At 45.4% G+C, this 14,605-nt stretch overlaps 1 protein-coding gene and 1 long non-coding RNA gene across 9 annotated transcripts in view; one reads left to right on the top strand and one right to left on the bottom strand.

Moving 5' to 3' along the window:
* SAMD4A (sterile alpha motif domain containing 4A) overlaps nt 1-5,807 on the bottom strand; it is a 229,228-nt gene extending 223,421 nt beyond the window's left edge. For 2 of the 8 annotated variants that reach the window (XM_005561296.5, XM_073997422.1), the window contains exons 1-2: nt 4,578-5,807; nt 3,820-4,436 (exon numbers count right to left, since the gene is read on the bottom strand). In XM_005561296.5, coding sequence (XP_005561353.3) covers nt 3,820-4,015 — 196 coding nt within the window. In that variant the 5' untranslated portion in view covers nt 4,016-4,436; nt 4,578-5,807. Of the gene's footprint in view, nt 1-3,539; nt 3,644-3,819; nt 4,437-4,577 lie in introns of those variants that run through there. The other 6 variants (XM_015453805.3, XM_015453806.3, XM_045396443.3 and 3 more) reach the window with 3 other exon arrangements.
* LOC141407284 (uncharacterized) lies at nt 3,068-3,426 on the top strand. Its single transcript, XR_012415807.1, has 2 exons — nt 3,068-3,239; nt 3,393-3,426. It is a non-coding gene; the product is annotated as an uncharacterized lncRNA (long non-coding RNA).
* Nucleotides 5,808-14,605: the final 8,798 nt, after the last annotated feature.

The raw sequence follows: 14,605 nt of genomic DNA, 5'->3' as shown, positions 1-14,605 counted from the left end.
AGGCGGAGCTTGCAGCTTGCAGGGAGCCGAGATCGTGCCACTGCACTCCAGCCTGGGCAACAGAGTGAGATTACCGTCTCAAAAAAAAAAAAAAAAAAAAAAAAGTAACGCAGGGTACAGGATGGCATACTTGTACTACAGAAACCAAAACCATAAAAATCATGGAACCAACATACCTACCCTCTAATGACAGCAAGTTTACACAAATATGGGGTGAAATTGACAGCCCCTCATCCCATTCTAAATGTGTTACACCCAATACACTGTGATTAAATTTTTTTTAAGTTAGAATTGTGTCTAGAATAAGAGTAAGTACATTCTGAGAGGTAGTCTTCCATCTCCACATTTTTTTTTTTTTTTTTTTGTCTCAAACATCACGATTTTGGATACTCTTTTCTCTTGTATTTAACTATAAGTATAGGAATTTATTGCCATTTACTTACCACAAACATACACAAATCGTGTATATTTTGTGGGTTACGTTTTTGTGGATTAACTTATAAATCTCTATGAAAAATATATTCCAAGTCCAAGTGACAAAAGCCATAAATCAATAATGCCACAAAACCTATTTTTCTTTTGGAAACTTCAGGTAAAGTCAGTGGGTTGCATTTTTGCCACTTGTAGGTATCAAATGACCTGCTAGTCCCGGAATTGAGACTGGCCAGAAGTCTCAATGTTCAACTGGGGCAGTAGCTGAAGAGACTTATCTAAGGTTATAATGATTCTGGAAACAAGACTGTATGAGAGAGCTGATCATGACTGTATCTGTTAAAAGAAAAACACACTCACAAATAAATCCATAGGGATCAATTCAATTATTTTCTCAGAATCTCCAATGACCATGAGCCTGAGGCAAAGGATGAACCAGTGAATCACTAGATTCTCAGTAAATTTAAAAGAATGAAAGCACCAAATTACATCCCGTGGATCTCAAATGAATCATGTTTAATGTGCAGGATATCTCACTATTTATTTTTTTCTTTATTATACTGAGATCGAGTCCCAGATATGAATTTGGTTCCCATTCACCAAGTTTTAAAATCTCTAAACACTAGATGAAATGTGAGGGTTTTTAAATTGATGATTACAAAATAAAGTGATACAAGATGACTTCGGTACAGGAAATCTCAGCCATCCAATGAATGAGTCATTCTGCACAGCCTAGTTTTCTGAATTGGTAAGAGCCTTGCACATGAAAACAGCTCGGAGGTTAATTATTCTGGGTGTAAATATTTCCAAAGTATATTGAACATTTCCTTCTCTTCTTAAAGAGTGTGTCTAAAAATGTATTCTTTCCATAGTTCACTGTTAACAACAGTAAATAGCAATTACTGGTTTATGTTATTATAGAGTGGTGCCTGCAAGGTCAATGGAGGGTTCCTACTCTAATATTTCCAAGCTTTCAAAGTTTCTGCTCCAATTCTTGCCTAAAGTTACAGTTTCTGTCTTTTTCCTAGTTGTCAGGCTGTCAGGGGTCACCTTTTACTACCGATTACAGCAGCCCCTCACCCCATTCTAAAAGTGTTACCCCCAATACACTATGGATTATTTGTCAAATTTTTTAAATGTTAGGATTGTGTCTAGAATAAAAGTAAGTACTGAGAGAGGGCCTGAAATATTCTCTTGGATTTTCATACTATCTACTCTGGTTGCGAGTGGACTTTTTGCCCCCTTCCTGGTTCTTGGCTAGTTTCCGGATACTCAGAGAGCCACACTACAGACTCAGGTATGCTATGATGACTCCTGATGCTCTTTATAATCCCCACACTCCAAATGTAAACCAAATCATCACATGACCTAAGAAATTTCTGTCCTGGCCACACAATAAAACAAGTGCAAAGATTTCCGTGCAGGCGAAATGTCTAGGTTGAAGGATTAATCCAGAAACTGGAGAAGAGTTCCTATCTTACATAACAGTTCTATATTTTGTATATCTACATCATTTAGCAGCATGAACAGGTGGGTATCTTATACAAATAAGTATGGCCAAACATTTCTTAAGGGAAAAAATTACCAAATGACTTAAAAAAACTCACAGTTCAGTGTTTTTAACTATGAGATTTTTTCAATTAGGCCATCTCATTTTAACATTTAACTGTTTTACTTACTAACCTGCTATATTGGGAAAAGTCATCTCCATTACTCAAAGGGAAAAAGTGCTGCTCCAACATTTGAATAACCTAAAGATGAGTTTGAATAGTCCCTACCAGCACTGAAATCAAGCATTCAACCTAAATGGCTCTACGTAAATCCTCTGCAATCTATAAAATGCAAAAGTTTATATAACCCTGTTTGTCAAACCTGAGAAGGTAAAACGGAGCAGGTAAACCAGGCTTCCCGCTGAAATTAAGAACACAAGCAAAGAGGGTGGATCATCAATTACCCTAGTTATGCTTCCACACCCCAGTGAAGGAGGCTGGCCCTCCAGCTATTTATAAACGTGGAGCTCAACCAAAGGGGGCCCTGTCATCACCACCCCAGTGAGTCCAGGTGTGAGCTGGGAGGCTCGGGCTCAATGGAATCTCCCTCAGTACGGCCCTCCATACTTGGCCATGCAGGATCTTTCGGGTGCAGTCCTGTCTGGTCAGGAAAAGAACTGTGAAGATTTCCAGCGGTCACTTCCACCCTATGATTCTATATATGGAAACATCCCATTCTAGTGTTTTCACCATCGTGCACACCATACTAGGGAGGAGGAATGAGTAGGCCGGCTCGCTTCTTGCTGCTCTGAAGGCACACTCACTTTAGTGTCTCCCAGGCCCCACTGCCCTGGACTGGACCTTGTCATCAAATGGCAGCCCAGACCTCTGCTGAGCTTTGCAGGCTCGCAGCTTCAACATGGAACAGCTGGAAGAGGACCCTGCATTCTTTTCTCTGCATAAACACTGGGGGCTCTGTTCACCCTCCTGCAGCCGCATGAACTAAAGAATTTCCCCTATCCAAAATCACAACCATCAGACTTTTCCCCCATCCCCCAGCCTCCTCCTACCCTCCAGGATATAATTTCAGTCTGTCACCACCCACGCTAGCAAATAGGAAACTGCTGGACCTTTCGACTATATTCACTTTCCATACTAGTTGAGGTGTCTGTAAATACTAGCAGGGTAATATGAAACGATTCTGTTCTATTCAGTAAAGTTTCCTGACGAGAAGCATTAGGGAACCCACTTCATGCCTGTCCTTTCTCCAAGACCCTTTCTACAAGATCTGTATCAATATGGATAATGTCACGAGCGGTAAGCTTAACCCCATAATACACATACTGCAAATGTCATTTTACTAGTCTGTAGCGTCACCTGCATATTATTCTGAAGACGAAGCTCTAAAACCAGAATATCCGTGGGGAAAACCGAATAATAAAATTGGATTTTCATGTACTCCCCACACAGCCTTATCCAAGCCTGGCTTCTGAAGGGCAGTCCCGGGCATCTATCATGTGTTGCTGAAATCCAGCGAGCCACGTTGCCCAAAAGAAGAAGGAGGAAGGAAAAAACACACACACCCAGAAAATCCAGACTCTACGTGACGTGACTTACTTATTTCCCAGGAAACTGCATGAGAGAAAAATCAATCATTCATGCTACGGTAGCTACCACACGGAAGGGGCTGATGGAGTTCACAGTGGACAAAACCCCAAAGCGGCCGGCGGAGGTAAGTGGGCGGGGAGGGGGGGCGGGTAAAGGAGGGAGCGGATTGCGAGGGCCTCGGGGGCCGCGCGGTCCGGGTCCTGGCGGAGCGGCTGGCGGGGGCGGGCCCCGGCCTGGCCCGAGGCAGGAAAGCGAGGGGCGGGCGGGACGGTGGCGGCCGCGCACTTACCGGGGCTGTTGGCCTCGCGTTCGAGGACGTGCAGCTCGGCGCAGTCGGCCAGCGAGTGCTCCAGGCAGAGCTGGAGGAAGCGGGCCTGGGTCTGGCTCACGCGCTTGAGCAGCGACAGCAGCGCAACAGTCTGCTCGCACTCGTTCCAGCCCTTAAACCAGCCCGCCAGCACCCCGACCTGGTCGCGAAACATCATGGTTAGGGGGCCGCCCTCGGTCTACAGAGCCCCCTGGGCGCCCCAGACCGCCCCGCCCGCCCCAAAGTTTGGCGGAGCCGCAGCCCCGCAGCCGGAGACGCGTTCCCGTTCCAAGGTGGCTCTGGTGCCCGGACGCTGCAGGTACTGCCTGGGCTCCCGCCTCTCTCGTCTGGTTTCAGTTACGTTCCGGTGGTTCTGGCTGATTTCCCCAGAGACGATGACAGACAGTAGCACGGAAATGTTTCTTTAAAAAAAATAACGACTTTTTAAAAATCCCCCACAAGGCACACAACTGAATGAAGAATGCTTTCTCCCCCCTTCTTGCAGCTTCGGGATGGTGATTTCCGGCGTCCTGGGGTCTCCTCCCCACTGGGCGGCAGCTCGGACCCTTCACGCCCGCATTCCCGAGCGGCGATCACCACTGGAAGGAGAAAAAGAGCTGCAGTGAGACCTCGGCCAGCGGAGGAGCGCGCCCTGGGGGACCAGGGCATCAGAGGGGGTCGGGGGTGGGGGCGTCCCGCGGAAGGTTGGGTTCCCCGAAATCTGGCCGCCCCCTCCGCACCCGATGCGGGAGATGGGTTATTCCCGGCTGGGGAATAGCGAAAAGCCTGCTTCCCAGGTGCGGGAGGAGACCCCGCGGCTTCCTGTTGCTGCCGCTGCCAACGGCTGGTGCTCCCCTCACGCCCCGCCCGGGGTGGCCTCGGGCGCCGTGCCTGCGAACGCCAGCACCAGCAACAGATCTTCCCCGCGCAGAAAACTTGCAATGCGGCTGCGAAGGGGCGCGGGGGTGGGGGTGGGAGCTAATGCAAAGCAGAGGCGGAGGCAGCGGCAGCCCGAGTTCCTTCCTCCTCCTCTTACTCCTCCTCCTCCTCCCAGAGAAGCAGCCGAGTGGCTGCAGCTCCATCTACAGCAACAGCCAGCATCTCCACCGCCAGGCGCCCCTCTGGATTTAGGCCGTGAGCAGCCGCGGCAGCAGCTCGAGACAAAAATAAACTCTCCCCACCCAAAGCTCCGCGCCCAGCGGGCGGCGGCGCAACCCAGAGCCCCGGCTCCCCCGCACCGCGCCGCGCCAGCCCACCCGGGAGGTCTCTCAGGGCCTGCTCTGGCCGGAGTGGTCAGTGTGCGCGCGCGTGTGCGTGTGTGTGCGCGCGTGTGTGGCAGGCATCCTGCCGCCGCCGCCTACGGGCGGGTCTGTCCGGCCCGGCGCCTCGCCCGCGCGTCGCAGGCCGAGGGTGGCACAGCCCCGGGCACACGCCGCGCGCAGGGACTGCCGGGGTCCGCAGCGCTACCCCCTGCGGCAGGCGGGGCGGCCTCGCGGGGAATGCGAATCGACGCCGCAGGCACACGCCCCCCAAAGACAGCAAAGAAGAAAGTTCGGCTGCGGGGGTTCCCCCAGTCCCATCTCGGTTCTGGTGGCCGCCGCCGGCGGGGAGAAGAGCACAGCGGCTCAGCCTTCAAGGGGCGACTCGCTTCCAACAACACGCTGCTTCCGACTCCCAGAACTTCTCGGGCGGAGGGGGAAGCCCCCGGGGAGGGGACCCCAGTGACCGGCGGGTCCCCCGCCGAGGGCCGTAGGGAGGGAGCGCTCACCTCTGCGCGGCTCATCCCGGCGGCACGGGGGCCCTTGCGCGGGTCCGGGACCGCGGCGGCTCTCAGCGGGGCTGGGGGCGCCCGGAGCGCGGGCCGCCGGCCATGCCGTCGGGGCGGGCGGCGCGGGGAGAGTGCGGCGCTTCGAGTCGGGGCCGCCGCAGCCGCTGCTGCTGCTGCCTCCAGTGTCGGCTCGCGGAGGACTGAGTCGCCCGAGCCGGAGCTCCCCACATGCTACTGATTAACATACACCATTACATCATGGGCTTGGCAGGGAGCGCCCGAGCGGGGGGAGAGGAACCCGGGCGGCGGCGACGGCACGCGGGGGGAGCCGGGGGGAAGAACCCCGGACCCGGCGCAGGGAGGGGGGACGGATTCCTAAGTGGGGACCAGAAAAAGGGGAGGGGAGCGGAGTGGGAGGAGCTGGTGGCGCAGAGGGGTCGGGTAGAAGGAACCTCGGAGAGGAGCGAAGAAGTTCGGGGAAGAGGACGGGTCCGGGTGAATTTCTTCCCGCGGCCGCCTGCGTATTCTGGAGGGGCCGGGACACTCAAGCCACTCGAGCCCCGACAGAAAGGGACCCGAGGGCGCTCGTGCGGGGGCGGTGCTGCCACCCGCTGCTCGTCCTTGGGAATGTGGTTCGTCAGCTCGGGTGACCCTCGGCCCTTCTGGGGCCCGGGGGTGGCCGAGCTGTGTGGCCCGCGGGCGGTGAGACCCGAGGTCACTGCAGCAGATGCTGGGATGGTTTCCGGGGATCGTGGAGGCGAAGGGTTCAAGAGGCTGAGGGGCAATGCACAGGGTTGGACGTGCCCAGGCGCTGGGCTCCGTGCCGCCCTAGTCCAAGGGCCTGGCCCGGGTCGGGTGCCAGATGCCCTTTCCTCTGGCGCAGGCTCCTAGAGGCCGGCCCGGTGCCTGGCTGAGTCCCACTCTTCCCCGGGGAGGCGGCCCAAATCCTGAGACCGGTCGGGGGAGCCGTGCCTGGCGCGCGGGCTGCGGCTTCGGGCCTGGAGCGTAGGCGAACGCCGCCCTGGGCGACAAAGAGGCGGGGCGAGGCCACCTGTCGGCGCTCAGGCGTCGCCAGACCTCACAAGCTTCACCTGGATCTGGAGAGTACGCACGGCAGCGGCCACACGGGGGCTTCAGGTCCTTGCCGCGTGAGAGGCGAGGAGGGCGCGGCGCCAAGGCTGAGTGGTGCAGGGTGGGCTGCGAAAGTGCCTGATAGTCTTGCAAGTAAAGGTTTGGTTAAAAATACACTAAACCCTAAAAACCTCTGTACCTCCTGATATGGGTTGAATAATCGCAAGGAGGACTTGATGACTAAATCTGGTCTATCTCCGTGATTTCAGAGGAAGCACTGCTCCCTCCAGCAACTTGAGGCTTTGTTTATACAGGAGTAATTCTGAGAAGGCAATGAAACGTGTGCTTCAGACCAGCCTTTCCTACTCCTGCTAATCCACTGTTTTGAAGAGAAAGTATCTGAGATATTATTCCACTAATTAACGCTTTTGTTTTCCAACTCCAGCATATGTCCCTGGAATTTCAATGTTTTCTTCCCTTCCTCCTCAAATTTAGTTTCTGCGGCGTATAGGTCGTTTCAGACACGTGACAGCACCTAACCATCTGTTAGCGTTTTTGAAAGGTCTTGTCGAGCTGCAAAAATGTGGATTTTTTAAAAAGTTAATTATTAACCATACAGGTAAAGTATCCGCATAATTTAATGAATATTTTGCCCTATTTAGAAAACAAGAAACCTGGAGTCAGTGTTTTATTTTTGTTTTATTTTGTTACTGTAGAGGCAGGACGGCTTGATAGATTTTGTCCAAGAGATTACTATCAATTAGCTAATTCTTAGTAATAACATATCAGGAAATAGGGAGGATTAGAGAGTATGGTCAACTTCAGTATATATCTTGCTATAAATTGTAGGAAAAGCAGATGTTCTTACAGGGCTTTTGGAAGCTCCCAAGAGTGAATTTCTTTTAAAAGAAAGTGAAAGAAATTTCATTAACATGTGTTTTCACCTGCAACTTACTAAAGGTATAGTAAAACTAAAAACAAAACAGAAGAAAAAAAAGAAAAACCTCAAAACGCTTAGGTTGGCGAATGAAAATACTGCCATCTACTGGAAGAGTGTGGTTCTTACAACAGCCTTTGACCTAAGAAAAGACATTGATTTATCTGATTTTTGAATTCTTACTGTTCAGGACACTCTGTAAGACATATAAAGTTGAGCATGACCTGAGCTGTCAGTACTCTTGTATTTGTTTGTTAACAATTCCTTTCCTCTGGGCAAAGGAAAGGCAGTATAAATGAAACCCAGGGATATGGCCTTGCTATTCCCCAGAGTGAAGTCATCACTCTAAAGGAAAAAAAAATACCATTCATTAAATATAAGTTATTGTATTAAGTGTGGATTTTTCCTATGTCAACCTGGACCCAGTATTATTGATAAATAAGTGCCTAACATTTAGTAAATATTCACATCACTTGAAAAATGAATGAAAATATCCTTTCATTAAAAGATATTACTATGTCTATGTTCACTATATTCGTATTTATTCATTTGAAAAATACTTATTGTGCCACCTTGTGCCAGGCACTGGGTTAGGCAATAAGTGCCCTGAGTATTCTGAGTACCAAGTACAGGCACTGAGTACACAATGGGGTACTAACCAAGAGATACTCTGTATGAATAAAACACAGATCAGATTGTCAAATGAATTAACATTCCCAACATTATTTTGCTTTTCTCCTCCTTGGAATCTGGGAAGGGAAGAAATTGTTTTCTGAGTGAATAAAACTTTTGATCAAATAATTCAAATGTTCAGATGTTCCAAAGATTACTAATTCTAGATAAATCATTGACATATTTATAAATCACTGCTTAAGAGGATGTCTGGGTATTATTTGCATCAATAAGAAACCCCAAAGATTTCATGTTTATTTTAAATTTATATTTCTTCTAGAATAATCTAAAACAAAAGAAATGCATTCGATATAAAAACATTAGAGCTATAAGCTTTAATTATTTGCTTTATAAATGAGCAAAAGTATTAAAATCTCTACATAAAGGGAAATGACAATGGATAATTGCCATTCATTTAATCATTTGATAAATATATAGAACACTTGTTCTGTGCCAAGTCCTCAAGATAAAATGTTAAGACATTTGGTATTTTTTATCTAACACAAAAGCCCATATAACAAACATATATATGATTATATTATATATCAAGAAAATATATAAATAAAATTTCATATATTCATTACACATTTTTAAATGCATATATGTGCCACAGGAAAATGTGTGAAGAGATTTACACCAAAAGGGTAACTAATGGTGAACTTCTCTGCATGGTAGGATTTCTGAGGATTGTTGTCTTGTTTCTCTATATTTTCTAACTTTTCTACTATGAGTAGGAAAACTAAAACCAAAACACTACATGAGTTCAGGCCTACTGTCTAAAACTTAATTTTAAAAGAAACTAAAACTCTACTATAAAATTTAGGTCTATAACTCCCAAGAATTGTTTGAGCCTGTATCACTTCCTACCTAGGTTTTGTCCTTGACTCATTACTGCGTCTCCCTTCCTCAGTTCTCATCTCTCCACTCTTTAGCTCAGACATTTTCGGTGGTTTCTGAATAGACACTGAATACATTCCAGGCTATTTGGGCTGGCATACAAAGACTCCAGGATTCAGATACTATCTGCCCTTCTGCACGTCTCTTCTACATTTCATTCACTGATTCATTCACAGAAAGTATTTGTTGAGTATAAATCACTGTGCTGGATAATTAGAAGAGACTAGAAGAAGAACCGTGCTCTCTTGAACCTCCAGTGGGTAGCATAAAGTATGTTTTTGGCATGTGCACGCACACACACCCACACTTCACAAAAACGTACAATGTGAAGTGGGTCTGAGGGGAGGCAACATACAGTGTTGAGAGAGACAAGAAGAGGCGGCAATTCTGCTAGAAAATTAAGGAAGATGCTGTGGATCTGTTGCCTTTTGAGCTGATGTTCATTGGATAAATAGTTTCAACACAGATAGGCAAAATTTTAAACATTTATGACATCCTGTGGGGACCAGGATATCTAGATATTATTTGTATCAAGAAAGCATCCTGAGGACTGCATGTTTGTGTATTTTAAGTTCATATTTCTTCTAGCAGTTATAAGTAAAATAAGGGAAGGAAATGCAGGTCCTCCCAGACTTTGCTGTACGCTAGTGGAAAGTGATCCTCCAGTAACACCATCTACTAAATAAGCTATTATGTGTCCTTTTTCACATTACCGGAGAATGCAATTTTTAGGACTCTACCCCACTGAAGTAAAAGCACCATTGCTATAAGATAAAGTATACTAAAATATAAGTATAAATACAAAAATGTTAATTTTAGCAATTTGTAATGGCAAAATGCTAGAATATCTATCTGCAAGGTAATGAGCAAATAAAGTATTAAACTGCCATATTGTGAACTTTATGCACTTTTTAAAAATATATATATATATTTTAGAGACAGGGTTCACTATGTTGCTCAGGCTGGTCTCAAAACTCCTGGGCACAAGCGATCCTCCCAAAGTGCTGAGATTATAAGCATGAGCCACCTCACCCAGCCTTATGCACTTATTTTTAAAAATAAGTTATACTTCACCTGTAATCCCAGCACTTTGGGAGGCCAAGGTGGGCGAATCATGAGGTCAGGAGTTTGAGACCAGCCTGGCCAACATGGTGAAACCCCGTCTCTACTAAAAATACAAAAATTAGCCAGGCTTGGTGGCGAGCACCTGTAATCCCAGCTACTCGGGAGGCTGAGGGAGGAGAATCGCTTGAACCCGGGAGGCAGAGGTTGCGCCACTGCACTCCAGCCTAGGCGACAGAGCAATACTCCGTGTCAAACAAAAAAAAGTTATACTTGAGTAAAATGCATCAAAATATAATAGACTGATATTATAGAGAAATAGATAAATTAACGTGATAATGTGATAAAAAACAAATACAACAAAATGCTAATTGTAGCATATTGGTGGTGAGGATATAGGTGTTCACCGTTTAATTCTTCCAAATTTTCTGTATGTTTGAAAATGTTTATAATAAATTATTAGGGATAAAAAGGAATGATTCAAGTTCCCACATATTGGCCTAAAAAGATAAGTTTTAAAAGTGTCTTTAGTATAATTCTATTTTTATGGTTTAAGAAGGCTGGCTCTAGAGCAAGAGTCCCGAGTCTTCAAGCCTAGCGCCCTGTGATTTACCAGCCCTGTGACCTTTCTCACGCCACTCCCACTCTGGTTTAGTGTTACTGGAAACTAACTTACCTCGTTATTATGAGGAGTAAATAAATAATACACTTGATTTCTTAAAACAGTACCAGACATGTAGCAAGTATTCAATAAATACTATTATTAGCTGTGATTGAGAGGAAAAAAGGGGGCATGTCGGGTGGGAAGGAGCAAACCTGTCTCTCTCTCTATATATACACACACACACACACACACACACACACATATACACACACACACACATATATGTGTGTGTATATATGTTAAACTTTGTATATGTTATATATATACACACACATATATACACACACATATACACACACATATACACACATACACACACATATATGTGTGTATATATGTTAAACTTTGTATATATGTTATATATACACACATACACACACATATGTGTGTATATATGTTAAACTTTGTATATGTTATATATATACACACACATATATACACACACATATACACACACATATACACACATACACACACATATATGTGTGTATATATGTTAAACTTTGTATATATGTTATATATACACACATACACACACATATGTGTGTATATATGTTAAACTGTATATATGTTATATATACACACACATACACACAGATATATATGTGTGTATATATGTTAAACGTTGTATATATGTTATATATACACACATATATACACACATATATATTCACACACATATACACACATATATATGTGTGTATATATGTTAAACTGTATATATGTTATATATACACACACATATATACACATACACACATATGTGTGTGTATATATGTTAAACTGTATATATGTTATATATACACACACTCACATATATACACATACACATATATGTGTGTATATATGTTAAACTTTATATATGTTATATATACACACACATATACACACACACGTGTGTGTATATATGTTAAACTTTGTATATATGTTATATATATACACACACACACACATATATTTGTATGGAATGGGAGGAGGACACACATACAAACACACACACGACATTATTTTTTTTGTTTGTTTTTAAGTGTAATGCAACCCCATAAGGAAACAATCAGAGAAATCCAGAAAGAAAGACATTCTCCAAGATAACTGGCCTGGAAAAAAACAGCAGGACTGCTCCAGATTAAAAGAGACATAGGACACACCACAGTCGTAAGCAATGTATGACCCTTCATTGCATTGAGGTTTGAAAAAATAGCTATAAAAGACATTTGGGAGACTATTGAGGAAATATTGAACATAAGCTGGAAATTAGCTGATATTAGGGAATTATTATTAGTTTTGTTAGGTGTGACCATGGTATTGTGGTTATGAAGCAAAGTACCTTTTCATTTCATTTTTAAAAAGATGTTCATGCTGAGGTGTCTGGGTAAGTGGTCAAGATGTTTGCAACTTAGAAATAATTCAGCAAAAAACACATACATAAACACATAGATAAATGTGGCAAATGTTGCATCAGGTGGTGAATATAATAGGTCTACATTGAACTATTATTATTTTTTTGTTTTGGTTTGGTTAATTTTGAGACTCACTCTGTCACCCAGGCTGGGGTGCAATGGTGCGATCTCGGCTCACTGCAACTTCCACCTCCTGGGTTCAAGTGATTCTCCTGCCTCAGCCTCCCAAGTAGCTGGGATTACAGGTGCCTGTCACCACGTCCAGCTAATTTTTGTATTTTTAGTAGAGACAGGATTTCACCATGTTGGCCAGGCTGGTCTCGAACTCCTGACTTCCAATGATCCTCCCCCCTCAGCCTCCCAAAGTGCTGGGATTACAGGCATGAGCCACCACACCTGGCCTGAACTATTATTTTTAATTTTCTGTGTGTTTGAGATTTTTCTTAATAGAAAGTTTAAAAACAGAGTTAAGTAGAAAGTTTTAAAACACAGACATGGAGGGTTGTGAACAACATTTGCAAACACAGGAGATGTGCAAATTCTTAGTAAATACTGTCACTGTCAATGCTTTGGCATTAAGAACAAAGACATGAATTGTAGCAACATCAGAGTTTAATGCAGTGTTTCTCAAAGGGGTTCACAAACCTTGAGCATCACAATCACCTGGGCTCTTATTAAAAATGCAGATCCCTGCTGGGCACGGTGGCTCACACCTGCAATCCCTACACTTTGGGAGGCGGAGGAGGGAGGATTGCTTGAGCTCAGGAGTTCCAGACCAGCCTGGGCAACAGTGAGCTCTCGTCTTTATTAAAATTCAAAAAAAAAAATTTAGCTGGGCATGGTGGTGCATGACTGTAGTCCCAGCCCCTTTGGGGGCTGAGGCAGAAGAATGGCTTGAGCGTGGGAAGTCAAGGCTGCAGTGAGCTCTGAGCATGCCACTGCACTCCAGCCTGGGTGACAGAGTGAGACTCTGACTCAAAACAAACAAATGAAAAAAAGCAGATCCCTGAGTTCCTCTGCAGTTACAGTGAATGGGTTTTTCTAAAGGTTCCGGGTGAGTCTCAATTACAGTGTTTACCAAACCTCCTTGTTACAAGACGCACCTCAAGCATTCACTAAACATACAGATTCCCAGGCCCCTGGCTTGGTAATTTTGATTCACTTGGGCTGGGACTGAGCATCTGCATATGCAGCAAATGCTCTAGGCAACTGTATGATTCAGCAAGTTTAGAAAACACTGTTTAAAAACTGAATGCAGGCCGAGTGTGGCGGTTCATGCCTGTAATCCCAACCCCTTGGGAGGCCAAAGTGGGTGGATCACTTGAGGCCAGGAGTCCAAGACCAGCCTGGCCAACATAGCAAAACCTTGTCTCTATTGAAAATGCAAAAATTAGCCGGGCATGGTGGCACATGCCTGTAATCCCAGCTACTTGGGAGGCTTAGGTGGGAGGATCTCGTGAGCCCGTGGGGCAGAGGTGGCAGTGAGCCGAGATTGGGCCATCGCACTCCAGCCTGAGCGACAGAGCCAGACTCTGTGTCGAAAAATAAAATAATTAAATAAATAAATGAAGTTAATAAATGAAAACTGAATGCAGTTTCCTAAACACACTTGATAAGAATCACCTGGGCTGCTCATGGAAGTCACCCATATTTGCGGACCTCACAAAATCTTTCTAAACAGAATCTTCTGGGAGTGGGCATGGAAGTCTGTATTTTTATCAAGAGACTCTGGTGGTTCTTGACATCAGACAGCTTGGGAAACATCAGAGCACAGTTATGCAAAGCCATCTGAAAGGATGGCCCAGAGAAGCAATAGGGCCAGCTACAAACAGATGGAATGAAAAGGGGATGCCCATGCAGTGTCCACACAAGCCCTCTCTACATGAAAGACAGCATCCCAGCCATCTCACTGCCACTCGGGCCCGTCTTTTTTTTGTTGTTTTTTTGAGATGGAGTCTCGCTTTGTTGCCCAGGGATTACAGGTGCCAGCCACCACATTGGGCCCATCTTTAAGGCATCCTAGTCCCCATATTCCAATCCCAAAAGCCTGATTAGAAGATGTCGTCCCATATGGAGTAGCTACAGGAAGAAAATGTGCTGGCAGGAGTGTGCAGGATTTGGGTGCCCTCAGTAGTAGAGTTCTCACTGTAAATTAATTCTCTTTCATGTCAGATGCATGCAACAGTCTCACTATCTTGCTGAATGTACGTCAGCTCCTGAAAGATGGCCTAATTGGCCTGATCCTTTTTTTTTTTTTTTCCCTGCACAAAGGAGGGCCCTGGCAAATTTGCTAAGGT

Source organism: Macaca fascicularis, chromosome 7 (genome assembly GCF_037993035.2).
Source record: "Macaca fascicularis isolate 582-1 chromosome 7, T2T-MFA8v1.1".
Classification (NCBI taxonomy): domain Eukaryota; kingdom Metazoa; phylum Chordata; class Mammalia; order Primates; family Cercopithecidae; genus Macaca; species Macaca fascicularis.
The sequence above is the reverse complement of the archived record's forward strand: the minus strand, read 5'-3'. Positions and strand labels throughout refer to the sequence as shown.